The 26,030-nt window shown below is 46.6% G+C and overlaps 2 protein-coding genes across 11 annotated transcripts in view; one reads left to right on the top strand and one right to left on the bottom strand.

Annotated features, from left to right (window-relative positions):
• Window positions 1-16,612, top strand: part of ACAD9 (acyl-CoA dehydrogenase family member 9) — a 67,548-nt gene extending 50,936 nt beyond the window's left edge. The window contains exons 8-18 of the mRNA XM_049861751.1: window positions 888-961; window positions 3,477-3,552; window positions 5,192-5,262; window positions 5,534-5,653; window positions 9,138-9,266; window positions 11,770-11,849; window positions 12,660-12,786; window positions 13,083-13,160; window positions 14,073-14,201; window positions 14,915-14,987; window positions 16,015-16,612. Of these exons, the coding sequence (XP_049717708.1) occupies window positions 888-961; window positions 3,477-3,552; window positions 5,192-5,262; window positions 5,534-5,653; window positions 9,138-9,266; window positions 11,770-11,849; window positions 12,660-12,786; window positions 13,083-13,160; window positions 14,073-14,201; window positions 14,915-14,987; window positions 16,015-16,115 (1,058 nt within the window). The 3' untranslated portion in view covers window positions 16,116-16,612. The remainder of the gene's footprint in view (window positions 1-887; window positions 962-3,476; window positions 3,553-5,191; window positions 5,263-5,533; window positions 5,654-9,137; window positions 9,267-11,769; window positions 11,850-12,659; window positions 12,787-13,082; window positions 13,161-14,072; window positions 14,202-14,914; window positions 14,988-16,014) is intronic.
• CFAP92 (cilia and flagella associated protein 92 (putative)) overlaps window positions 14,197-26,030 on the bottom strand; it is an 88,751-nt gene continuing 76,917 nt past the window's right edge. For 5 of the 10 annotated variants that reach the window (XM_049861745.1, XM_049861750.1, XM_049861746.1 and 2 more), the window contains 2 exons: window positions 19,907-20,071; window positions 16,679-19,336 (listed from right to left, as the gene is read on the bottom strand). In XM_049861745.1, coding sequence (XP_049717702.1) covers window positions 18,917-19,336; window positions 19,907-20,071 — 585 coding nt within the window. In that variant the 3' untranslated portion in view covers window positions 16,679-18,916. Of the gene's footprint in view, window positions 14,486-16,678; window positions 19,337-19,906; window positions 20,072-26,030 lie in introns of those variants that run through there. The other 5 variants (XM_049861743.1, XM_049861749.1, XM_049861741.1 and 2 more) reach the window with 5 other exon arrangements.

Here is a 26,030-nt window from a genome sequence, read left to right on the forward strand (position 1 = left end):
CACAGGTCCATGGGTTGACTGGTACAGGCTGTGGGCTAGGGTCAGGGCTGCCCCATGGGTTTCTTACTTGTTCTCCATTACTGTCTTGGAATATGATCTTCTCATGGCACATCACAGGATCCCAAAGGGCCAAGCCAGACTTTATAAGCACACTGGTGGCCTCTGCTCATGTCAAGCCTGCCACATTCTATTGCCAAAGCAAGTCCATGGCTAAGCCCAAGCTCAGTGGGCAGGGAAAGGGAAGTTGACTCCTCCCCAACAGGGTGGGGCACTATAGAGTTATACTGCAAGGGAATGGATGTATTAAAGTGGAGTTAGTAATCCTGTCTACTGCAAAGACCCTAGAAAATGCTGTTCCATCTGGCTCGTGTTCCTTCTGGGGCTTTTTACATGACTGGCTCCTTCTCATCCTCCATACTTCTGCTAAAATGTCACTTCAGCAAGGTCAGACAGACATAAGCACTTATGTCCCTCCCACCTCTATTTCTCTCTGTCACCATTCTCTATTTATTTCATTCATCGCACTTACCACATATTGTGTCATCTTGTTTATAATTTATCTCCCTAACCAAATTATGGAAACCCTGGTGGTGTAGTGGTTAAGTGTTACAGTTCGAATCCACCAGGCACTCCTTGGAAATTTTATGGGGCAGTTCTACTCTGTCCTATAGGGTCACTGTGAGTTGGAATCCACTCGATGGCAACAGGTGTGTTTTGGTTTGCAACCAAAATACGAACAGCTCCACAAGGATAGAACCTTGTCCTTCTGTGCTTTCTTAGCAGTAGATGTCAGATGAATGAATGAATGATCTGCATAGCATGCACGCGGGCCAAATGTAGAATAATTTGCACTTGTCAGGTTAAGTCTTGAATTTCATGTGTTTCAGCTTGTGAAGTCCATTTTGAAAATACCAAAGTGCCCGTCGAAAATGTCCTTGGAGAAGTAGGAGGTGGGTTTAAGGTGAGTTCTCGGCAGCAGCTCTTTGTAGAGTGCTGGGCAGTTTCGTAGATCTAGCTTATTGGCCCCCAGCTTTGTCCCATCCCTGTTTGTAGCAGACCAGCCTGTGCTTGGGACGTGGCCCTTGGTTCTCCACTGGAAAGTTGGCAAAGTGGAGTGGAGGGACTGGTATGTTCCCAGAAGGAGTGTGTAGTTAGAATCAGGAATCTTTCTAATGTCTGAGGTGTCATTTGCCTCCAGTGAGGGCTAAGACCCCTTTCCCTAGAGGAGTAAGAAAGGATGCCAGGGGGCTTTGGAAGAGTCAGGCTCTGTGAGCACACAACTCTGGGTCTGCATCCCTACCCTAATATGTTTTTCTTCTTAGAGTCAGATTTATTGTGTTATTATTTTTTATTTAGAGATAATTCACATGATGTAAAGTTGACCACTTTGTGTGTACATTAAAGTGCACACTTTAGTGGCTTTTAGTATATTCACTCTGTTTGCAACTATTACCACTGTCAAATTGCAGAACATTTTTCATCACCCCAGAAAGAAATGCCGTATCTCCCAATGCCCTCCTCCCCCATCCTTGGCAACCACTGTTTTACTCTCTGTGGATTTCCCTATTCTGGACATTTCATATAAACGGAATCATACAATTACTTGGCCTTTTGTGTCTGGCTTCTTTAACTCAGCCTAATGTTTTCAAGGTTCATCCACGTTGTAGCATGTGTCAGCGCTGCATTCCTCCTTATGGCCGAATAAATACTCCATCGTATGAATATACCATGTTTTATTCATCATCCCTCTGCTAATGGACATATGGGTTGTTTCTACTTTTTGGCTGTTATGAATAATGCTGCTCTGAACATTCGTGTACAAGCTTGTGTGGACGTAGGTGTTCAGTTCTTTCAGGTATAGGCCTGGGAAGGAACTTGCCAGGTTGTGTTATAACTCTGTCTAACCTGAGAAAACGCTGCGCCATTTTACATTCCCACTGGCAATGTGTGAGGGTTCCAGATTTCTCCACATCCTCACCAACACTTGTTACTGGTCTTTTTTTTTTTTAATTATTATAGTCATCCTAGTAGGATGACTATAATAATTAAACGAGGTTTCTCATCGTGGCTTTGATTTATATTTCCCTGATGACTAACGATATTGGGCATATTTTCATGTGTTCATTGGCCATTTGTGTTATTTTCTTTGGAGAAATACTTATGCAGACCTTTTGACCATTTTCTAATTGAGTTATTTGTCTTTTTATTATTGACCTGCCCTAATTTACTAGGTAACCTGGGCAAGTATCTTCACCCTAGGGAGCCCCAGCCACCTTGGCTCTGACGTAGGGATCAGTGTAACAGCTCCCTCCTCCCCTGAGATGTTATGATAATCAGGTCAAGCAGCATTAACCGAAGCCACTGACAATGACAGGCTGCTCAGTGAATGTCAGACAAACAGCTGTTGAGGGACAAACAGCAAGTGAACAGTAGATGTGTAATAATAGATTTATTATTACTATAACCAAGATGTTACACAGCAATTAGAAAATATAGGCAAAAAGAAAAAATGAAATCACCTAAAACCCAGCACCAAGGGGATTACTGTTGTTCATATTTTAGTGCTTGTCCTTCCAGATCTTTTAAGAGTATGTATAGCACATAAGTGGTGTGTTTGTGTGTGTGTGTGTGTGTGGTGTGTGTACGTATTGTAGCTTGCATTTTCTCACCAATAAATTATAATCGGCCCTCTTGGCCTGCGATGCTGACAGGGGAAGCCTCAGTGAACCTATATAACCTGGCCCTTAGGAAGCAGTACGTGTGCCTGTTCTTGTCACAAGCTGCTCACAGTCCTCATTAGTAGGACAAGAGGATATGAAAAGAGGGGGGTAACTGACAAAGTGATCAGGGTATTATTGTGGGAGTTTCGGGGGTGGGGCATGTTGCTGTCTGAACATTGCTGAGTTCGCTGGGGTCATCAGTATAAGGAGGCTGGTTCGGTGGATAGAGAATGGGCTTGGGTGGCAGGCAGATGATTGCTGTGTGACCTGGGGAGAATTACTTCACCACTCTGAACCTTAGGTTCTTTGTAAAAAGAGGATCCTGACTGAAGCATTGTTGGGGAAGCATGAGTAGCTTGTAGCATGTACCAAACTAATCTTAGTTTATATTTATACTCTCCGCCCCCTGAGGGCTAAGTGAATTGATGTGTTCTCTTGGAATAATGTTGTCCAATGCCGTTTTGGGGGGAATGATGCCAAGGATGTTCATGAGAGCCATAACAGTGACTGAATCACCTGGTGTTCAGATGTTGGGACCACCCTTTCTCCCAGACCAAAGGCCAGCCCAGATGCTGGTACAAAACTCTTCCCAGACTTGATTTTTGTTTTCGAGAAGTCTCTGGTAAGAATAGATAAGTGCTTTTGTGGTCTGTTAGCTCTGCTGCCCTCAGTGGCCTTGGGCTTTCTCCAGCCCAATGGGAGGTGACAGCGTGCTTGGGACAGGAGTCCACAGTGTGCCCCCTACCCTCCCTGCAGGTGGCCATGAACATCCTCAACAGCGGGCGGTTCAGCATGGGCAGCACCGTAGCCGGGATGCTCAAGAAATTGATTGGTAAGTTAGCTGGGACAGGAGTGGCACAGTCCTGCCGCTGCCCCACTCCATCCTGGGAGGCTCTGCTCTTTCCTGTGGGCTGGTGGTTGGAGCTAGGTCACCTGGGTAGGCATCCTGGCTGCGGTTTGGGATCTGGACTGTGACTGCCCAAGCCTGGTTTAGACCCAAGAATGCTTTCAGTCTACCTCCACTCTTCTGTGTCAGCATTCCTCTGTACCTGTACACACAGGATAAGGGGAGGGAGGATGGGTATCCTGTCAGGTAGAAAGTGGTTGCTGCTGTGACCGCTAGAACAGAGCTACTTAGCGAACTTCTAACTGCGCCACACACTGAATAAGCATTAGCTCTAATCCTTGCAAATTGTGTTAGTCAAGGATCCCCGTTTTATAGGTGGCTTTTTGGAGCTGGAGAGTGACTGATGAATGGAGCCAGCTTTGGAACCCAGACCCCTCAGTTTCTGGATCTTTCCTTTGTTCTTTTGTCTGTAAAGATACCTGAAACCTAGATTTTCCTTTGCCGGTGAACTTAAAACTGCCCTACAGGGGGTTTGTTTGGCTTAAAAGGTGGCAATTACCGTCATAGCTTGTGGAAGTGGCTGCAGAGAGATGCAGAGGGCACTGAATGCAGATGGAGGGTTTGCACTGAGGACTCCTGAGTGCCTTATAAAGTCCCTGCTCAGTGCCAGGTTCTGACACAGTGTCTCAGAGTTCAAGGCAAAGTGGGGACATGAAGATTCGTTTGGGGCACTTACCGCCATTTTGTAGATAAGGAAACTCAGGCTCAGAGGGGTTAAGTGATTTGCCCAAAGCCATGCACCTGGGCCTAAAAGCCAAGCCTGCCAGGTGCCTCGCTCAGTGCTCTTGATTTGCCATGCTGCTCCTAGGATCTGACCTCTCTGGGCTTCTGCTTCCTCTTCTGGGCAACTCTCCTGAGTTCAGCAGCTTCACAGCCACTTGTGGTCAGCCTGTCTTGTAAAGGATGCAGAACTTCTAATGAGATCTGGAGGCTCAGTGTGTAGAATATGGGTGACATCTGCTTCACCAGCCTGTCATGGGGACCAGTCCATAAGTGGATCATGGGTGTGAAAGCATTGGGAGAATGTTGATGGTGGGGAGGGGAGGGGTGGTGCTAATGACCGGATGGGAGAGGCACCATGCTCACTTGGTGCTACGCTGTGAGACACAGTGTGTCTTCACAGCTGGACACTTTGAAGCCACAGCCTGCATTTTCAAAGCTGCTGGGGCAGTTTCTTTGCTCCTGAGTTTGTGCTAGGCTCCTTATAGCTTCTGCCTGCATCCATCTTCACAGCAGTACTAGGGGCAGTGGTATTGTCCCCATCTTACAAGGGAAGAGAGGGTGGAACAGCTTGGCCCAGGCTACCTCACTGGCAAGAAAACGTGCCAAGATTCAAATCTGTGTCTGACCCTGCACTCTGGGAGCTCCAGCTGCTGTCCCTTGCCTGTGCACACAAACCAGGAGTGGACGGTCCTTCTTGGATTCAAATAAGCTGGAATGGAGGTGCTCTATCTCCAGGGCATTTGATCTCACAGTTTCTACCTGAGCATTTGAAGGGTAATGATGACAGTCTCTGGAGATCATTTTAAAATTTATATTTTAAAACAACTCTATTCTTCTTCAGAAATGACCGCTGAATATGCCTGCACAAGGAAACAGTTCAACAAGAAACTCAGTGAATTTGGATTAATTCAGGTATGGAAGGTTATAAGAGCTGTTTGTTTCACCATGTGGACATGAAAAATGTGCTTTGTTGGTCTCTGTCCTGGTGACAGCTTGCCATGCAGTGACCTGGGAGGGATACTAGATAAGGCTTTATTTCGTGTGAGTTACTTTCATGAGTGTCTGGGCTTGGTTCTCCTGGTCAGTGAGGCTTCTGATTTAATTACCTTCTCTCTAGTGGACATTTTTGGGTCACAGCACATGCAAATAGCTTCTTGATTGTGTTTTTTTCTGAATTCTCCAGGAAAAGTTTGCCCTGATGGCTCAGAAGGCTTATGTAATGGAAAGTACGGCCTACCTCACTGCGGGGCTGCTGGACCGGCCAGGGGTTCCCGACTGCTCTGTCGAGGCTGCCATAGTGAAGGTAATCCCAGCATAACTGGAGAGCTGGCTCCTGAGAGAGACTTTGAAGGCAGCTCCTTAACTCCACCTTTCAGACCTGTAGTGTTGTCTCTGTCTTCCTCTCCCCATTAGAGTATAGGTCAGTTTGTCATTGATCCAGTAGTTATGATATCCCCATTTGTGACAGTGCTCTGGGAGCAGACATGCCCCTATGACAGGTGGGACGCCAGGACAGCACAGGAGGAAAAACAAAGTACAGCAGTCAGCTGGGGGCAGTGTTTTACCAATGTGGTTTGTGACCAAATTTTCATTGGTCTATCCTTTAACCATACCTATTCAATCTGTATGCTGAGCAATAATCTTCAAGGAGGAAGTGGTATTCCTTCTGGACCTCAAAGAATGGGTAGAATGAAAGCCTGGTATGTTTGGAGACAAAGGCAAGATGACCTATGTCCTTAGCAAAGAACCAGCAATAAGCAATGGAGCCAGAGATAAGGTTGGGGCCAAAGTATGCAGGGCTTTGAATACCGGGTGCAGAAATTAGGCATCAGTAAGTAATAGGTTCTGAACAGGAAAAATCAAGAGTCCTAAAAAAATTTATATGGCAGGAGTGTCCAGAATGGTTAGAAGGAGCTACCTAGACAACGACATTACTGCAGAGGTTGTTGAAATGCTCTAACGGGATGGGGAAGGGCCTAGTTATTGGCAGTAGGAATGGAGAAAAAATGTACATAAAAAATATTTTAAACATGAACCACAACCTCCTCTAACCTAAGACCAGAAGAACTAGATGACGTCCGGCTACTACTACTGACCACTCTGACCAGGGATCGCAATAGAAGGTCCTAGTTAAAAAATGCAGAACAAAATTCAAACTGAGAAAAAAAAAATGATCAGACTCGCTGGTCTGAAAAAGACTGGAGGAAACCCTGAGACTATTGCCCTAAAACAAAGAACCTTCTAACTTGAGACTAAAACTCCCGGAGTCCACCTTTCAGCAAAATAATAGACGAGGCTATAAAATAAACAGTAAACTCTTGAAGAACGTGCTCCTTAGAACAATCAACTATACAAGACCAAAAGGGCAACGTTTGTCCAAAACCAAAGATAAGAAGACAGAGAGGAACAGGGAAACCAGACTAATGGAAACAGGGAACCCAGGGAGGAAATGGGGAGAGTGCTGACACATTGCTTTAAAGAAACCTCATCAGAAAAATTTGGACTTTTATTGTGCTTTTTAAAGGTTTTATTGTTACTATTTTAAATTCAAACGTGGGGAAAAAAATTCAAGTATGAAATCCCAGAACAACAGCATAAAAAAGGCATGAAGACCTGAAAAAAACAGAAGATCCAGATGAAGGATACTGACCATACTCAAATATATGTCCCCAGAAACCAGGAAATGTCTACATGCTGACATTTCACTTTGATGCCAAAGTCTAAGAATTAAGAACCACTGAGAATTCCTATGTGCCAGGCATGGTGAGTAACTCAAAGGCCTCATTCTGAATAAACTGTAAAAGTCTCAGGGAAGGTAGATATAAACCAACTTTCCTGTGTCTGCCTCTTTCATAGCATTTATTTCAATATTTCATAGAGTATTGCCGGGTACACTCTGGGAGAACGTAGTGGCATCTTAAAAGGCCTCAGAAATGATATATGAACTAGGTTTTAGGTGTTGAGTCAGAGCTGGCCAGACATTAGGAAAACCAAGTGGAGAGCTGTAGAGATGTGAAGCGTGCCCCTCCTGGGGGTCAAGGGGAGACCGGGACACCTTTTGGCTTAGGCTTTACATTCATGACATATCTTCAATATGCCGACAGTCATGGCATCCACTCACAGGACCAAGAGGGGAAAATATTCATCATACAAATTTAAATTCATATTCCATTGGCTGCCATGTACTATGAATTCAATTTTTAAATAGATCTATAAATATTTTCTGAATAGTACAATTATATGGGATTATGATTTTTATGTATCAAAAGCATCTGTTCGTTAGATGTAAACATTTAAAATATGCCACAAAAAAATGTCCGGGCAGCTCTTCAAGTTTTGACTGGAAATAGGAGTGTCCCTGGCTTATAACAATTTCTGAGAAGTTCTGAGTATGAAAGAGTGTGGTCTGCCATTTTGGAACAGTAAGAAATTGAATTTCCCTAGAACACAGGGCGATACAAGTGGGTTAAAAATATAGTGGCTGAGACCAATGAGGTTAATTGGACCCAGTTTGCTAAGGGTCTTCAACACTGTGCTGAGGAGTCTGGACTTTGTTGTTGGGCAATGTGGAGCCTTTATAACAAAAACAGAAAATACAGACAATGTAACTTCACATCAGGGAGCCCTGGTGGCGCAATGGTTAAATGCTCGGCTGCTAACCAAAAGGTTGGCAATTTGAACCTACCCAACTGCTCTGCAGGGGAAAAGATGTGGTGATCTGCTCCTGTAAAAATTATAGCCTTAGGAAACCCTGTGGGGCAATTCTACTCTGCCACGTAGGGTCACTATGAGTTGGAGTCTGCTTGATGGCACCCGACAAGAACTTCATTGTCAGCATAAGATGGCAGCTGCACCTTCTGGGGGAGGACTCTTATTCTGGGCTTGTAGTCTTTTGACTTTATGGAATCAAAACTTCCTTTTATGGAATATTAGGTTGAGATAGATACTAGTTTCTTGATGTTTTTATTTTGTTTGGGAGGGGGTGTTGTTTTTTTTAGCTATAATAAAAGTCACAGCCAGCCTGATTTAGTCAGCCATAAATGTTTTTAAGCTGGTTTCTAGAATGGCACTCTTGAGGAATGGAGACAGAGTGGCAGTTCAGAGAAGCAAGGATCAAGTGTAGGTAGGGAAGTCCACCTAGGAGGCTTAGACTTTTATCCAGTGTTTTAATAAGTCTCCTCTATGTGCAGTCTTTGCTCGGAGCTTTTGCACTTATCATTTAATCCTCTCACAACCCTTCAAAAATAACTGAAGACATTAACTGGCACCCATAAGCAGACCTTTCTCCAGAGGCTAAGCCCAGGGCTAAATACGACAGTACCTCTGCTCTCAAGGTGCTCACATTGCAAACAGAGAAAGTGAATCAGGATAATGCAGGGCAGTGTGTACAGCAGACCTGTGTTCAAGTGCAGAGGTGAATGAGGCTGAGGGAATGTACTCAGGAGTCCTGGAAAAGGGGGGACCTTGGATGGAGTTTAAAGCATAGGGGTTTGCCCAGATGTGAAAGTACATTCCATCCTGTGGAAGACAGAGGTCTGAAAAGTTTAAGTGTGTATGGGGAACTACAAGCTGGTCAGTGTGGTTGAGGAAGGAAAAGGACTTGCCCAAGGTCACCCAGGAAGAACGTGACAAATGAGGATTCCAACCTGGGTGGGTCTGATCCCAAAGCCTGATTCTGCACAGAGCCCCCAAGCCCAGCCAGCCAGCTCCTCACGGTTTAGGTCTTGCTTTTGATAGGGGCTCAACATTAATGACCCTGTGCTGACCTTGGCCTTGGCCTGTGGCAGGTGTTCAGCTCAGAGGCTGCCTGGCAGTGTGTGAGTGAGGCGCTGCAGGTCCTTGGTGGCTTGGGCTACATGCGAGACTACCCTTATGAGCGCCTGCTCCGCGACTCCCGCATCCTTCTCATCTTCGAGGTGAGTGGCCCTGCTGCCAGCTAGACTATGCTTGACGCGAATCCTGTACTGAGGGCTCCATCCTCTCCTGCCTCCCCCTTTCCCGGCCTACCTGGTCAGGCAGCTCTTGAAGCCTGGGAGGTGCTGCTGAGGGCCCCAGCAGAGGCCCCCGATTGCCCTGTCTAGGGTGTGTTCTCTCATTTGACCCTCTTAGCAACCCTGCAGAGACACTGTTTTACCGAGGAGGAAGTTGAGGCTGAAAGAGGCTAAGCGGCCCCTTCAGAGTCACACTCCTAGGAGCGCTTCTGCGTGTACTGCCTCCTAGTGACCTGCCGTAGGTCTGCTTTGCCAAATTGTTTTTGGCTGGACATGGTGGAACAAGCAGAGGTCTTCTCATTGGAGACCCAAGGTCTAGTCCTGGCTCTGCCTCAAATGCAAACTCTCTGAGTCTTGGTTTCTTCCTCAGTATATTGAGGCAGTTAATCAGGGTCCTTTCTAAGGGCTTTCCTTCCTAGCCCTGACACTTTCCTCATTCTCCGTTCGTTGCTGTCTGTGAAGTCAAAGCCTAAAGAGTCCATTCAGTCATATGTGCCGGGGCTGGGGCTGGATGATGGGGCATTGGGGCCACAGATGACTCAGACACCACCCCTGCCTTTGGGATGTTTGTGTTCTAGATCGTATGGCCTGACAGGTCAAGGAGGACCCTGGCATAGAAGTGCAGTGAGAGACAGTAAGATGAATGCTCCCCCTAGAAGGGAGGTGGAGTCTCATGAAGCAAGTGTGCTGGCCTTAGGGGCAGAAAGGACATTGGCCATGGCTAGGGAAGGGCAGTTAGGACGGGGGACTAGGAAACAGGACAGTGCTGGGCCCAGACAGTACCTTACCTGCTAGCGTGAGTTGAATAGAGGGAGAGTAAGAAAGTTTGTTTAGAAGTAGTGGTCAGCTGTGCTCAGTGTGGCAGGGCCGGAGGAGTTAGGTAAGGGAGTGGGGGCTGCAAGGGTAGTTGGGAAGGCTGGAAAAGTAGCCAGATTGAGAAGGACCGTTACTGAAAGGAGAGGAATACGGATCGTCTTGTGAGGGCGGTGGAAGCCGTAAAATTTTTGAGCAGGGAGTGATTTGGTTGCATTTGTAGCCTGGAAAGGTTCTCCTTGGGGGATGATGTGGAGGATGTGCTGTAGAGGCGAGATCAGAGGCCAGGAACGTGAGGGCCCAGCCGGGGCAGGGGAGCTCACAGCAGCAGGCAGGGGATGGAGGCTGTGGAGAGAAGACTTTTTGATGACATAGGGTGTGCAGGAGACGGGGTGCAGCTGGTCAGGTTTCTGAGGGGCATCCTCAGACTGTCTGGCAGCAGAAGGCAACCTGAAGTACCTCTTTTTAAAATGTTTTGGGGCCTCCTGGTTTATCCTACAAAGTAGACAGGCCTCAGTGACTAGTTTTGTTCCCGTTCATAATCTACATTTCCCAGCCTGGTTTTCTTCCCCCTTGGTGGACAGACGGGGTGTGGGCCAGCCAGAGGACACAAGGGGCATCGTTTCCCAAGGGCACTGGGACGTGCCTGGGACTGATAATCTCCCAAGGTCTGTGGTCAGCCTAGTGGTCAGCTCTGCCATGGCAGGGCGAGGGTGGCTAGGCAGGGTTCAGGAAGCTCTCAAAACCAGAGTCTCTTGGAAAGGGCAGATCCTTCAGTGTGAAGCAGACGCACTTGTCTGAAGACTTGCTGCCCAGGAACAGGGAAGGTTTGCCCGGAGGCATCTGCACACCCTCTTCTCTCCTCTGACAGTCTTGGCGGGTCAGCAGCTCAGCACTTGCTTTTGTGGTGCCAGCCTGGCTGCAAGGGTGCAGTACCCAGGACTAACTATGTGGCCTGAATCAAGCCCCTGCCCCTCTCCGACCAGCCGTACCATTGTGCAAAATGGGCAGAGGTCCCCAGCTGGCCTCCCTCACAAGCGAGCCAACGCAGTTGTGGGTGGTGTGGAGCAGTGTGCACGCGGGGTGGCTGCAGAACCGGGGGGGCCCTCTGCTTGTTAGGATCTGGCTCAAGGGGACCACAGCTGCTCCTCCTTAGCTGTTTGCAGCTCCCCTGAGGAATCTGGCCTAGACCTGGAGTCGGCTGCAGTCTGTCCAGCACTTGCTGTGTCCAGGCATCAGTGTCCCTCACCAACCAGAGGAAGCCGTTTTTCCCATTTTAAAGAAGAGGAATCTGAGGCTTGGAGAAAGCAATCACACATGTAGGCTGGTCATAGAGAGGTAGTCCCAGGGGAACTCTGTGGCCATCTGTTCTGGTCCTTGTAGAAGCAGTAACCTGTGTTTGCTGTAGTCAGAGGCTACCTGTCCCAAGCCCCTGGTCACAGCCTTAGTCCTTGCTGCTTTTGAAGCAGTGACTTCTGCAATGAGATACAGTGAGCAGTGGCTCAGCTCCCCAGTCACATGGGGCACTGCCATGGCTGCCCTGACAGGCCAGATCTAGAGCAGCTGCAGCAGCCCTGATGGGAGCGCCCTTTGACCTCTGCACTGCTGGCTACAGGGAACCAATGAGATTCTCCGGATGTACATCGCCCTGACAGGTCTGCAGCATGCTGGCCGCATCCTGACTGCAAGGATCAAGTAGGTGCTGTTCCTGCTGTCTGGCTCCTGGGTGTCCCACCTGACGGGGTGGCACAAGGGAAGGCTGCCCTGCCCCAGGATGAAGGGGGGTGGTGCAACCTTGCAGCGCTTCTGCAGGCTGGCTAGGTTTGGACTAGCTGGCGGGGGTAGGGAGAGGCAGGAGCAATGGCTGGAGAGTAGGTAGACCTTGAAAGTCAGGCTTCAGAGCTCGGCCTTCCGCTGTGGGCAATAGAAGAGGCCAGCTGCTCAGGAAAGCCCTCATTGCACACTGTCCTCCAGCCCCATCTTGAAGTCCACTTCACCCTTCCCGAGTAGCTCCGGACTCCCACATTGGAGGGAACTGTTTTTTCAGAACCAGAGAAATGAGGCATGTCCTTTCAACTCCAATAGGTACCAGGCTCTGAGGCCCATATAAAGCCAGTTTCTCTCTCTTGACTTTTCTTCCTCTCCTGTTCGCCCCCACCCCCATGCTCGGGACAGAGCCATGGGAAGTACTGCTGGAGCCCGAGTGTGGGCTGCTAGTAGCATGTGGCAGACGTGCTAACATGACAGGGAGAAGCCTGAAAGCCGGCTGTGGCAGCTCCCTGTGTGAAGAGAACGTGTGTCTCCACCTCAGGAGACTGGGTGCCTGCTCGCAGGCAGGGAGGAGGAGAGAGGCAAATGGGTCCTGAGTTGGTCCCTTTTTGGTTTTAGATAGTTTGGGAACAGGAATGGTATGCCTAGAACCCTGAGGGTGCTGGGGGGCCGTGCTGCTAGGCAGTGGGAGCCAGCAGTAGGGACTCAGATCATGGGGCCGTGGACTTCCTACAGAGAGATTAAACGCGGAAATGTAAACATGATTGTGGAGACTATTGGCCGGAGGCTTCGGGACTCCCTGAGCCGTACTGTGGACCTGGGACTGACCGGCAAGCATGGTGTTGTGCACCCTAGTCTTGAGGTAAGTGGGCCTAGGAGGTGGGGCTGCCCTTAGGCAGATGTTAGAGGGGTTAGGTGTCCTGATGCTGGATATCCTCTTCCTATAAGGGTACAGCCAGGGGCCTATTACATTCCTCCATGGGGAGATGGGGAGGACCACCTAATCCTAATGCCCCCACCCCTATCTCTACCCATCTGTCCGGTTCTCTCACTCAGATACCCCTCAGACCTCTCAAGATGGGTTTGTGCCCTCTGCAGGTAGGCTGGGATGGGTCTGAGAGGAGATGCTGAGCTGGGTCCTGTGTTTTGGCTTAACAGGACAGTGCCAACAAGCTAGAGGAGAATGTGTATTACTTTGGCCGGATTGTTGAGACGTTGCTGCTCCGCTTTGGCAAGGTAACCAGGCCCCCTGCCAGACCTAGGACCGCAGCAGGTCCACCCCTTCGGGGTCAGAAGGATGTGGCCGGCATCCTTTGATGACTTTTGCCAAGTGTCCACCTTTGGGACCTCAGCTCTCCTATTTGGCAGTTTAACTTCCTTGTGGGACTTAAGGAGCCCTGGTGGCACAGTGGTTGGCTACTGACCAAAAAGTTTGGCAGTTCAAACCCAACAGCCACTCTGTGGTAGAAAGATATGGCAGTCTGCTTCCATAAAGATTACAGCCTTGGAAACGCTATGGAGCAGCTCTACTCTGTCCTGTAGGGTCGCTATGAGTCAAAATTGACTCAGTGGCAGTGGGCTTGGTTTGTTTTTTATTGGTGGAACTGAAAGATTTCCAGGTGAATGCTCTAGGTACCAGGACTAGAAGAGAAGGTCCGATTGTCATGGAGGGCTAGAGAGGTCAGGCTGCCTGTCTTGGGGGCTATAGTTAACTGTCTGGTGGGGTCCCCAGCTTGGTGATGGTTTTCTGCTGATATCCTCCCATAAGTCTTCTAGGTGAGGAGAGACTCTGGAATCAGGAGGGGGCAGCCCCACCCGGGCCCAGAGTCAAGGGTCCTGATCTGGGACACTCTTGCTGTTGAAGGTAGCACTAAGCACACTCAACACCTTCCTCTGGTCTCAGCCAGGTCTCTGGGACCTGGTCTTGCCTTGACCCATGCCACATCTAGACAGACCAGAGAAAGGAAGGCAGAAGGCAGTGATGAGCCAGCCTCACCCAACCCTAAGGGAAAGGAATCATTAGCCCCACTTTACCGAGGTTAACACAAGGCTTAGAGCTGGGCAAAAATGTGGTCAAGGTGAGGGACAGTGCTGGGGCGTGGATAGTCCTAGACAGCAGTTGTCCGCTCGGTGCCTCTGGCGTTCCAGACCATCGTGGAGGAGCAGATGGTATTGAAGCGGGTGGCCAACATCCTCATCAACCTGTACAGCATGACGGCCGTCCTCTCACGGGCCAGCCGCTCAGTTCGCATCGGACTGCGAAACCATGACCACGAGGTGAGCCCCACCCAGCCCAGCCTTGGTCATAAATATGGCCCCTGTTAGGCTTTTGTCCTGGTGCACTTTAATGAAGGTGGGGGGAGGGGGCAGGTCCCATGTTCTCAGAGGGAGGAGCTCAGTGAGCTAAGCTTGTGATTCCTGGTGGTGGTCACTGAGAAAGGGTTGTGGGTCACAAGGGTCTACACAGATGCCAACTGAAGAGGCTGTGAGCACCATCACCTCTGCTGGGAGGGTCTTTGCTGCTCAGGAGATAGGGTTACCCCTTTTTCGAGTCTTCTGACCTGAGAGGGAAAGACCATGGGGTGAGTGACAGGGGTCCTGGAGCCTAGCAGCCCTCACCCATCAGCTTTTCTCCACCGAGGGGCAGACCCTGCCTGTCCTCACCCTGTTGGGAGGTGTGGACCTTACAGTGTGCAGGCTTTTTACATGCTTATCCCACAGTTGCCGCAGAGACTGAGGTTATGATGTCTGTTTCGCAGAGGAGGAAACTGAGGCTCAGAGATGTTGAGTAACTTGCCCTTGGGGACAAAGCTGGTTTGGGTCAGGGCTGGGATTAGAACCTAGGACTGTGACTTCTGAGCCAAGCCACCCAGTGTGGCTGACAGTACTGTTCCTTGAAACTGAGACATCAGACTCCGGGGAGGGGATGCCCTATAGTTTTGAGATTCTAGAGTTCTCAGCAGTTACCCTTCTGACCTCGGTCCTGACAGGTTCTGTTGGCCAACATCTTCTGCGTGGAAGCTTATCACCAGAATGTCTTTGCCCTGGCTCAGCTGGATAAGTGTAAGTGGGGTGGCTTTGGGGAGGGCACGGAGGGCCAGATTCCAGGCTACTGGTGCTCATGAGCTGTTCGTGGATACTATTGAGACCCAGGGCCTGCTGGCTGCTGACAGACTTCTGCCTTGAGTGGGATCCTTGGTCGGCCTGGTTTCACCTGCAGCAGTGCCTCGGAGACAGGAGCATTAGCCTGCACATACAGTTCTGGAGCCAGCACATTTGGGCTGGGCCCTGCTGGGGTCTGCCCAACACACGTGGCCAGATTCTTGAAGCTGCCCAGGGAAGGGTCACAAAGGAAAGAGGCATTATACTTGATTTGGGAGATAGCATTTAGCCTGCCTCTTCACCTTTTCTGGGTCTTCACCCCCTGCACTGCAGCCAAAATAAACTTGCAGTTCTCTGCACATGTCCCAGGCTTTGGCCCTAGAGAGTGTCAGGACTTTGCTTATGCTGTTCAATTTGTTGGAATTCTCTTCCCCTTCCATAGCTACTTGGCCACGTCTTGGAATGCCTGGTTCATATACTGTTGGCCTGAAGACTCTGTATCATATGTCCCCTGCCAAGCCCAGCCCTGTTGCCAGGTGATGGTGGAGAGGCAGCCAGCATGTGGCACTTGTGAGGAGAGCAGCATATAATTTTGTGCAGCTACTGGCTCTGGGTATTGGTCCAGGCACCTCCAAGGTGCTAACATGACTGTGTATGCTGTGCAGGGTGAAGAAATGGTATCTCTTCCAGTAGGCCTGAACCGCAAATTGACCATTTATCCAGCAAGAGCCTTCTCCCCACCCCACCCCCACACCTCTGGGGTTTTTAGGGATTACCAGGATGACCTCTTGGCTACTCAGAGTGGAGTTTGTATCCCTTTTCTCTCAGTAGCCCAGAATCACTTCCTGAGGGCGTGTGGGCAGTGGGATCCGCCTTTAGGACTCCTTCAGTTGGATGGACCGACTTTGTTGGACAAAAAAAGCTCTAGCTTCAGCCGTGTTTGATTATCACATGCGGAAAAATCATCCACTCCCTTTTTTCCTCCTAGATTCTCCAGAAAATTTAGATGAAAAGATTAAGAAGGTGGCCCAGCAAGTCCTAGAGAAGCGAACCTACATCTGTGCTCACCCTCTGGACAAGACGTCCTGAGGCAGGGGGCCAGTGCTCCCTGCTGCTGCCTGCCCCGGGCACAGTGAGGTGTCGCCTGGCTCTCCAGCCAGTTGCTGTTCAACTCTCACTGTGTTTCGTAAGGTTCCAGCCATTTTTTCCAGGTTTACAAACAGAAGGGCTTTCTCCTTGCCTGAAAGAGCCTCCTTTAGGCTTTGCCCTGCAACTTTTTGTCCTTAGCATTGCTGTCTACATGATTATAGCTTCTGAATAAAGATGGAGAGAGAACACGGATTGCCGGTTATCTGGAATTGGATCTGATCGTTAGGTGACATCACAGTGGAAACTGGGACTCGTGTGGCTGTCTCCGTGGCATGAAGCTGGTGGGGACCTGGTTCAGGCCTGAAGCCATTTTTGCTCGACCACAGCTTTTCCAAGAGAGCGTGAAAGCTGTCTATGGGTTGTTCATTTAAACTAGGAACAGAAGGCACTGGAAAGGTGTACCAGGAACCATTTAATAAAAAGAATATAAAATGTCATCATTTGTGCTTCCCCTTCTAGCCTTTGGCGTGCTAGTCCCCTTTTTCCTCAGAACCAATTAATGGATGACAGCATGACCACCACCAGTCTTTGTCCTAACCCTGCAAGAAGGGAGAGCTTCCTAGTCCAAGGCCACAGTAAGCCCTTATCTTTGATATTTCTTTGTAATGGATATAAAATTACCTTGCCTGGTCACTGATTACATATTACCAGTGATTACGTATTACCACGTAGCTAGCGCTTTTTTTTTTGCCTGCTTTTCATGGATTGGCCTCCACTCTGAAGAGAGGACCAGAAGGTACTCTTGATTGTATGCTAACAGGCCTTTGCATTTCTCCAGACACCTTTGTGCCGTTATTTACAACATACACTGGTTTCCAGCATGCTAACACTGGCAGGCTTTCAGCTTTAGTCTGATTTGTAGGCGGTTTGGGGCTCTAAAAAGCCCATTTGTAGATGTTGCCTTGTGGTTGGAGGAGGAGGAGGCCAAGCTCTCAGTTTTTCCTCCAAAGTCATCTCTTCTTTTTTGTAATCCATGGGGTTGCTGGATATAAGCAAAGAGGAGGCTGGGAATGCTGACAGTGGAGCAGGCTTTTTGGGACTGAAGGATGCTGAGCACTGTGCAAAGGCTTTGGTAACTCATCTTAAGAAAAGGGAAATTTACAAATATGATGACTTTGGAAATAACTTTCCAGTGAAACCCAAGTATTTTGTTAACTAGTAATAAATGATTGGAGTGAGGCATTTTTCACAAAATGGAGAGTAATGTCATTATTCTGGACAGTGCCAGGGACAGGAAGCTGCATGGAGCTCCTTGCTGAGGTTCCTTTGTACAGTGGACAGTCCTCTGGACGGGGGGCTTCACTGTAGGCCTTGGTGGCCTGTAAGACCCTGTGAGCAGCTGTTTCTCTTTTCATCCAGCTGAGTTTAAAAGGCCTCAGCACCTTTTAAAGTCTCCTTTTCTTACGTGCAGTTTCTCAGTTTTTTCTAAATATTTTGGGGAGAGGGGAGACCCTGGCATGAATTTGTTATATATTTTCAGCAATATGCACAGGTGCCTGAGATGCCCAGGGAAGTTTTGCTGAAAAGGCCTCTAGTGATGCCCACTCAGAAGGACTCTTGCCAGTGAGGCAAGCCTTGCATTCCTGGTAGACAGTTGTCTTAACTGGAGCCTTCCTCAAGAGCCACAGCGCTAACTCTGTGCCTGGGATGCATAGGCAGATAGCAGGAGCTTTTATTCATGCAGCCCTAGAAGTTCTATGGCCTATTCTGGAGGGAGGGAGCAAATCCTATCAAGTGGAAAAACTGAAATTTTAACAACTTGTTAGCACTTCCTTCTGTTTCATGGAGCTTTTACCAGCTGTCCCCACGAGTCAGGGAAGAAAAGAAATTCATCTTGTTTGTCTGATCTACTCTTCTGGGAAAGGTTTCTGTGGTAAACCTTGTTGCTAGATAAACTCATCCCTTCCTTCCTTCCTTCCTGAACAAAGGCTGGCTCTGTTAACCAACAAAGTTGGGTTCTGTATCGGTCTATAAATGATTTTGAGCTCAGTCTTCATAAACGGACAGATGAAGAGGGAAAAAAAGAAGACTCAGAGGGGTTGGTGTAGCAAGACCCATGCTTCCAGTCTCCCACCCTCCAGCCCACAGATGGAGAACAGGCAGCATCTTGGAGCTGGAAGGGTGTTAGAAGTTCCCGGGGAAGCTCAGAGCCTCTGAACCCCAGCTGCTGGCCTGGGCATTCAGAGGGAAGTCATGGGTAACACAGTGTTGAAGTTCAAAGGCCTTTAAACATTCTCCAACTCCCCATTTTATAGATAAAATAGGCCCAAAGCAGTGAAAGGACTTGCCCAAAATCAGAGCAAGTTAGTGTTTTACCTGGGACTAGAATCCAGGAATGAGCCCTGGTGATGCAGTGGTTAAGCGCTCAGCTGCTAACTGAAAGGTCAGCGGTTCAAACCCATAACCCATTCCACTGGAGAAAGATGTGGCCGTTTGCTTCCATAAAGATGACAGCCTTGGAAACCCTGTGGGGCAGTTCTACTCTGTCCTGTATAGGGTTGCTATGAGTCAGAATCGATTCAATTGCAAGGGGTAAGGATCCAGGTCTCCTGAGCTCCAGCCCATCATTCAGCCTGTTATATCATGCCTATTCTTAACCTGGATTTCCCAACACAGAAAGTTCATATATCTAAAACAAAGTGGATACTTCTGGAAACTCAAAGTGGCACTGAGTTCCTGCCTGCCAACAGCATCAGGAGGCTCAGCTTTGCAAAGATCTTGTCCGTTACCTGTTTAGGGCTTCAGTGCTGGAGAAGAGGGCAGCTTGAGGAAAGGGGGAGGCTTCTTGTACAGATCAAAATCCATGTGGCGCTGGGCCCAGCCCCAGCTCTTCCGGTCCAACACAGGCTCCAGCACATTAGCATACAGTGCATTTTCCTTCCACTCCTAAATTGGAGGGATAAGTTAGGGGGAAGGAGGTCCCTATGGGCACCCCACCTGATGCCCTGCTCATCCCTGTGGACCTCATTTAGCTCTTCGGTTTGGCCAACGGGTGGCAGCCTGGGGTGATGGCTGTGAAGACCCGGCACTTGAAATCCACTCGCAGTGAGCCAGGCCTGGCGGGATTTCTTCTCGGCTTTCTTCTGCTCTGCCTCCCAGTCGTAAGGCTCCACCATGGCTGAGAGGTAGTCCTGTGAGTATGTGAACCTTTTCCTTGGCTCCTGAAAAAGAGGGGGCAAACAGATCTGGATTGAAGGGCAGGCAGCAGGCTTGGATAGGGTTGACTGGTCATCAGGTTTCCAAGTAGGTATCATAGACAACTGGGGACATAATGACAGTTCCTGACCATATAAATTGTGCATTCAGATTATCTGAACTATGCAACCATATGAGGGTCATATTGTCCCCTTTTATGAAAGATTGATTTTCTAAAGTTCATGTATATGTGTTAGAAGCCCAAGGCAAGCCTTTTCCACCTGGACAGTGACAGCTGCCTTTTATGAGCAGCAACAACCTCACTACAGGTAAGGAACCTGCAATGGTTTTCACCTATGTATATCTGAGTATATGTTGAGGATCTCTTTAGCTAACCCTTGGGCCTCTCTCCCATCTCCTGATCCACTCCCTGTCTTCTTCCCCTGTCTGGATGGTTTTCTTCTGCACACCTGAGATTCCAACCTGCTGACTTCCAGGTTGTTCAAAGAGAGAAGAGCTCATTGATGAGCCAACTGCCGTTATTCTGTCTGAAGTGTAAGCATTTCACTGTTTTCCACTCTGGGCCTCTTGCTCACCTTGGCCATCTCTCGATATAGCTCCTTCTTGGCAAGCTCTGTGGAATTTAGGGCCTGAATACTATAGTTGTAGACAGCTTCTTTGACAGGGGCTGAAATTCTAATCACCTTCACCACAGACTTCAGAGGCTTCTTGCTGACCTGATAGGCTCCTGCAATATTTTTCTGAAGAAAAAGATGCCAGTCATTACCACACAAAGCCTCATCACCACCGACTACCAGTTTGTATTCAATGAAATCTCCTCTGGGACGTAGTCGTGCTACAGGAATGATTCTTGAATTCAGGAATTGATGCTATTAATTCATCATTGAGTCTGGACAAAAGGGGCCATCTAGTTCGGCCTCTCACTATCCAAAATGGGTTTCAGAGGCCCAAAAAGGAGCATTTGAGAGTTGTCTAAGGTCACAGAAAGGAATCACAGGTCACCTGGCCACTTTGCTTCTACCTACCATTAGAGCCATGAAACAAGATGACCTGTCAGCTTCCTTTGTGAATGAAAATGACAGGGAAGAGATAAAAGATACAACATAGGAATGCAGAGAAAGGCTCTAGAGCCCATAAAAGGGAGAAGGAGGAAGAGTTGACCACTCTAAATTGTTAAGCACACTTCATTGCCTATTAAACCTTCAGCAGAATTACCATCTTTGCTATGAAACACACAGAGCAATTCTTAGCTCAAGATGGTGACTTTAACCCACATGTTAACTATCTCTTTAGGCCAAACCCCAATGACTTGACATTGGAATTCTTGAAGAATTTCTGAAGACAGTGCAGAAGCAGTCAGTTAATTAATCTGTGATTCACATACAGAAGAGAAAAGGCTGTCTAGGCAACAAGACCCCTGTGGCTTGGAGCAGCAGGGGCTGAAGGCAAAGGCAGCCATGGGTCACCGGATGAAGACAAAGCCCAGACCTTTGAGCTCCTTCAAGGACAGAAGACATGTAGAGCTGGGATCCTGCCATGGCCCACGCATGACTTAAATCAGTATTTTCTAGTGAGAGGATTGGTCTAAATTACTCAGTCTGCCATTATTCAGAAGTGCTCCCTCCAAACCTTAGAGCTGGTGGATTATAACCTAGGGAGATAGATTCTGTCCATGCTACTGCTTCTTGAGAGTTTAAAGTTGAAATTCTTTTAAACTCTCAAGTTGCTTGGTGGAGTGAAAGCAAACGGGAGTGGTCAGTAGTTGTTCTGGATGCCTGAAAGTCTCTGCCCTGGGGCTGATACCTGCAGGGAAATTTGGACTCATAGCCAAAGTAACTAGATGCCAGAAAAATATGTCCACTATTAAAAAAACACCACAAACTGGACAACTGAAGCAAAATTTTTCAGGGAAAGAACAAGAATTTAGGATAAATATAATAATCATTCTTAAACGATATAAGTAAAGGTATATTACTAATATAGCAGAAGCAAGACCAAAGAAAAATACAGTGAAACCTGTGAAAGCTGGAACTTGACAAGACTGCCTTTTTTTTCTGAGTCTTGTTTTGGCAGAGTGAAGTCTTAACACTTTTTCTATCACTTCTTTTAGTGGAAAATATTTGAGTTTTCCTTCTCTAACACATATCTGCCTTACACAGATTCCAGATTTCACAGGTTTTATTGTATTAGGTATAAAAATTTAAGTCAAAACAAAGAACACAAGTAAATGAGATACACTGCAGAAGTGATACAACTTAGAATGAATTAGTGAATGGAAAGATCAGATTGATACATGCACCCAAAAGACAGCCCTGGATAAAACAATAAAATAAGAAAACCTAAGAGTATAGAGGACGGAAAAAGAAGTCACGACATCCAAATAATAGATGCCCCAAAAGGAGAGGAAAATGAGACTAGGAAAATTTAAAGAAAAAATGAGTGTCAAAAAGAATAGATAAGGAAAAACCCAAGCCTGGACACATTAGTGAGATTTAAGACAACAAAGGCAAGGATAACTTTTGAAAACGTCCAGAGGAAAAGAACGGACGCCATTTATAAAGGAAAAAGTATCAGACTATCCTCAACAGCAACACTAAACAAGAAGATTTGAAGTAAAAGAACTTGAACCTATAACTTTATACCCAACCAAACTGTCCATTTAATTGTGAGGTCATACCCCCAGGTTTACAAGGCCTTAGAAGGTTTAGCACAAAGATTGTCGTTTAAAAATGTTGGAAGAAAATTCTAAATAGAGGAGGAAAATCCAGGAGGATTTAGACAGAGTTAGTAAGTAAAGGGTGTCTAGAGTTAGCAAGTTTTCTTTTCTAAAAAGGACCAGGAAAAAATGAAGTATAACAACCTAGAATGGAAAATCTAGAGACTATTAAAAGGATAGTGGGGCATGGATAAGGAAAACAAAAGTGTTCTATGTGTGTTTTAAGGAAAATTAATGTCAATCATAAAACTTAAGAATTCAGTAGAAACATATAAAAATGAATTTGGTAACATTGTAGAAACAAATAAAATGTAATTTTTAAGTCAGCAGAAGAAAACTTGATCTATTCAAGGACAGGAAAGGAGGGGTTTCAAAGAAAATGAGATTTGTAATTACTAATCTAACAGTAATTACAGTAAATGCATTAAAATTGCAGTTAAAGCTCAGATTGGATTTGCTTTTTAAGCAAACAATAGGCTATATATCTAAAACACTTTAAATTAAAAACATAGACTGTAATTAAAGGGAAGAAAAAGATACACTAGACAAAAGGAGACCAAAAATCAGACTAAATCAAAAAAAGCTGGAATGGTATTTGTCTTAGTTATCTAGTGCTGCTATAACAGAAATACCACAAGTGGATGGCTTTAACAAAGACAAATTCATTCTCTCACAGTCTAAGAAGCTAGAAGTCTGAATTCAGGATGCCAGCTGCAGGGGAAGGCTTTCTCTGTTAGCTCTGGATGAAAGTCTTGTCATCTGTCTTCCTCGATTAAGGAGCTTCTCGATGCAGAGACCCCAGGTCCAAAGGACACACTATTCTCCTTGCTCTTGTTTTGAGGTGGTACGAGGTCCCCCTGTCTCTCTGCTTGCTTCTCTCTTTTATATCTCAAAAGAGATTGGCCTAAAACATAATCTAATCTTGTAGATTGAGTCCTGCCTCAACGTAACTGCTGCTGATCCCACCTCATTAACATCATGAAACCAGAAAATCCACTGCCATTGAGTCAGTTCCAACTCCTAGCAGCCCTGTGGGGCAGGGTGGAACTGCCTCATAGGGTTTCCAAAGAGCAGATTGTGAATTTGAACTGCCAACCTGTTTTGGTTAGCAGCCATAGCTCTTAATCACTGTGCCATCAGGTCTCCCATTAGTATAGAGGTAGAATTTACAACACGTAGGAAAATAACACCATGAGACAAAATGGTGGACAATCACACAATACTGGAAATCATGGACTAGCCAAGTTGACACAGATTTTTAGGGGACACAATTCAATCCATGACAGCATTCTTAATAATCTGACAAAAGAGTTCAAATAAAAATCTATCATAAGGTGTGCGACAGACACAAAATGTGGACGAGGAAACTCTAGGGGTCAGTCTTCCCACCAAAACAATTGAACTGGAAATAGCGATTGGAATCAACTGTTTTGCAACTCTGGAGCCTGATCAGACACTTATACCAAACAGGGAAGTGCCTGATGAAGGCAGAGGCTGCTGATCTTTCCTAGGTGAGCCAGATGCACCAACTGGGTATCATCTCCATTGCTCAGCCCCACAAAGGTGATAGGAGTAGCAGCCCACATTCCTAAAGCAGCTGGCTGGTACCAGGGCAGACAGAGGAAACCTTGTCCTCCAAGATTTTAGGGTTGTACAGTCTACATATTTGGGTTGGTCTGGTGGTGCCCTGAGGGATCCGTGCAGACAACTGCTGTAATTTCAGCCCTCTCACAGCACTGGCTTCTGCTGGCTGTGCCAGCATTAAATGGCTAGTGGTGTGTGTGAGAGAGAGAGAGAAACCCATCAGGCTACTGAGTGGTTACAAAGATAACAAATTTCAGTGACTACACCCAATATTTCAAAAATAGTTTGGAAAAGTCCCTGAACAAACAGGCAGCTGCATCCTTCATTAAGTAACAACAGCAATCCTTGAAGAGTGGGAGAATCAGATTTACAGAGGTACCACATTATAATACCCAGAATGTGCAGTTCTCAAAAAAAATTGCAAAACATATAAAGAAACAGAAAAGTATGAACCATTCATAGGAAAGAAAATTTGACAGAAACCATTCCCAAAGAAGCCCAGATGTTGGAATTACTAGTAAAAGACATTAAATCAAGGTCAGCTCAGTTGGACTGGACCAAAAGCAAAGAAGTTTCTGGGATAAAATGAATGCTTCAAAGGTCAGCGGAGCAAGGGCGGGGTTTGGGGACCATGGTTTAAGTTGACTTCTAAGTCAATTGGCAAAATAATTCTACTATGAAAACATTCTGCATCCCACTTTGAAATGTGGCGTCTGGGGTCTTAAATGCTAACAAGCGGCCATCTAAGATGCATCAATTGGTCTCAACCCACCTGGAGCAAAGGAGAATGAAGAACACCAAGGTCACACGACAACTAAGAGCCCAAGAGACAGAAAGGGCCACATGAACCAGAGACCTACATCATCCTGAGACCAGAAGAACTAGTTGGTGCCCAGCCACAATCGATGACTGCCCTGACAGGGAGCACAACAGAGAACCCCTGAGGGAGCAGGAGATCAGTGGGATGCAGACCCCAAATTCTCATAAAAAGACCATACTTAATGGTCTGACTGAGACTAGAGGAATCCTGGCGGCCATGCTCCCCAGACCTTCTGTTGGCACAGGATGGGAACCATCCCCGAAGACCATTCATCAGACATGAAAGGGACTGGACAGTGGGTGGGAGAGAGATGCTGATAAAGAGTGAGCTAATTATATCAGGTGGACACTTGCGATTGTGTTGGCATCTCCTGTCTGGAGGGGGAATGGGAGGATAGAGAGAGTGGGAAGCTGGCAAAATCGTCACGAAAGGAGAGACTGGAAGGGCTGACTCATTAGGGGGAGAGCAAGTGGGAGTATGGAGTAAGATGTATGTAAACTTATATGTGACAGACTGACTTGATTTGTAAACGTTCACTTGAAGCTCAATAAAAGTTAATTAAAAAAAAGACATTAAATCGACTATCTTAAATGTGCTCAATTAGCTTAAGGAAACCAGGGACAAGGGACTAAAGAAAGTTGGGAAAACAATGCATGAGCAAGATAAGAATATCGATAAAGGGAAATCATTAAAAGGAATCAAGGAGAAATTCTGGAGCTCAAAAGTACAAAAACTGAAACGGACAATTCACTAGGGAGGTTCAACAGCAGATTAGACCAGACAGAAGAAAGGATGGACAAATCTGAAGATAAGACAATTGAAATTATTGTCTGAGGAGCAGAAAGAAAAAATTGAAAAATGAACAGAGCCTGGGAGACTCTTGTGGGACAACATCAAGTGAGCCAGCATAAGCATCATTGGAGTCCCAGGAGAAGAGAAAGTAAAGGGGGCAGAAAAAAATATTTGAAGAAATATTGGCCAAAACTTCCCAAATCTGATGAAAGACAAGAATATATACATTCAAGAAGTTCAGTGAACTCAAAACAGGATAAACTGAAAAGAGATTCACACTGAGACACATTATAGCCAACTTGTAAAACAAACAAAAAAGAGAATCTTGAAACCATCATGAGAGAAGCAAATTGTCACATACAAGGGATCCTTAATAAGATTAACAGCTGATTTCTCTTCAGGAACCATGGAGACAGTGGAATGACATTTAAAGTACAAAAAAAAAAAAAAAAAAGTCAAGAATTTCCAGCAAAACTGTTCTTTGAAAATGAAGAAATTTAAGATATTCCCTGTAAACAAAAGCTGAACAAGTTCATTACTAGGAAGCCTGCCCTACAAGAAATAAAAAAGACACTAAATAGCAACTCAGAGCTATAAGAAAAAATAAAGAACAGTGATAAAATATGTAGATAAAAAAACCCAGCGTTGTACTTTTGATTTGTAACTCCTCTTTTTTTCATATATGATTTAAACAGCAAATGCATAAAACAATTATAAATCTATGTTAATGGGTGCACAACATATAAAAATATAATTTATGACAATAATAATATAAATGGGGAAGGGA

This window comes from Elephas maximus, chromosome 20 (assembly GCF_024166365.1).
Source record: "Elephas maximus indicus isolate mEleMax1 chromosome 20, mEleMax1 primary haplotype, whole genome shotgun sequence".
NCBI classification, from domain to species: domain Eukaryota; kingdom Metazoa; phylum Chordata; class Mammalia; order Proboscidea; family Elephantidae; genus Elephas; species Elephas maximus.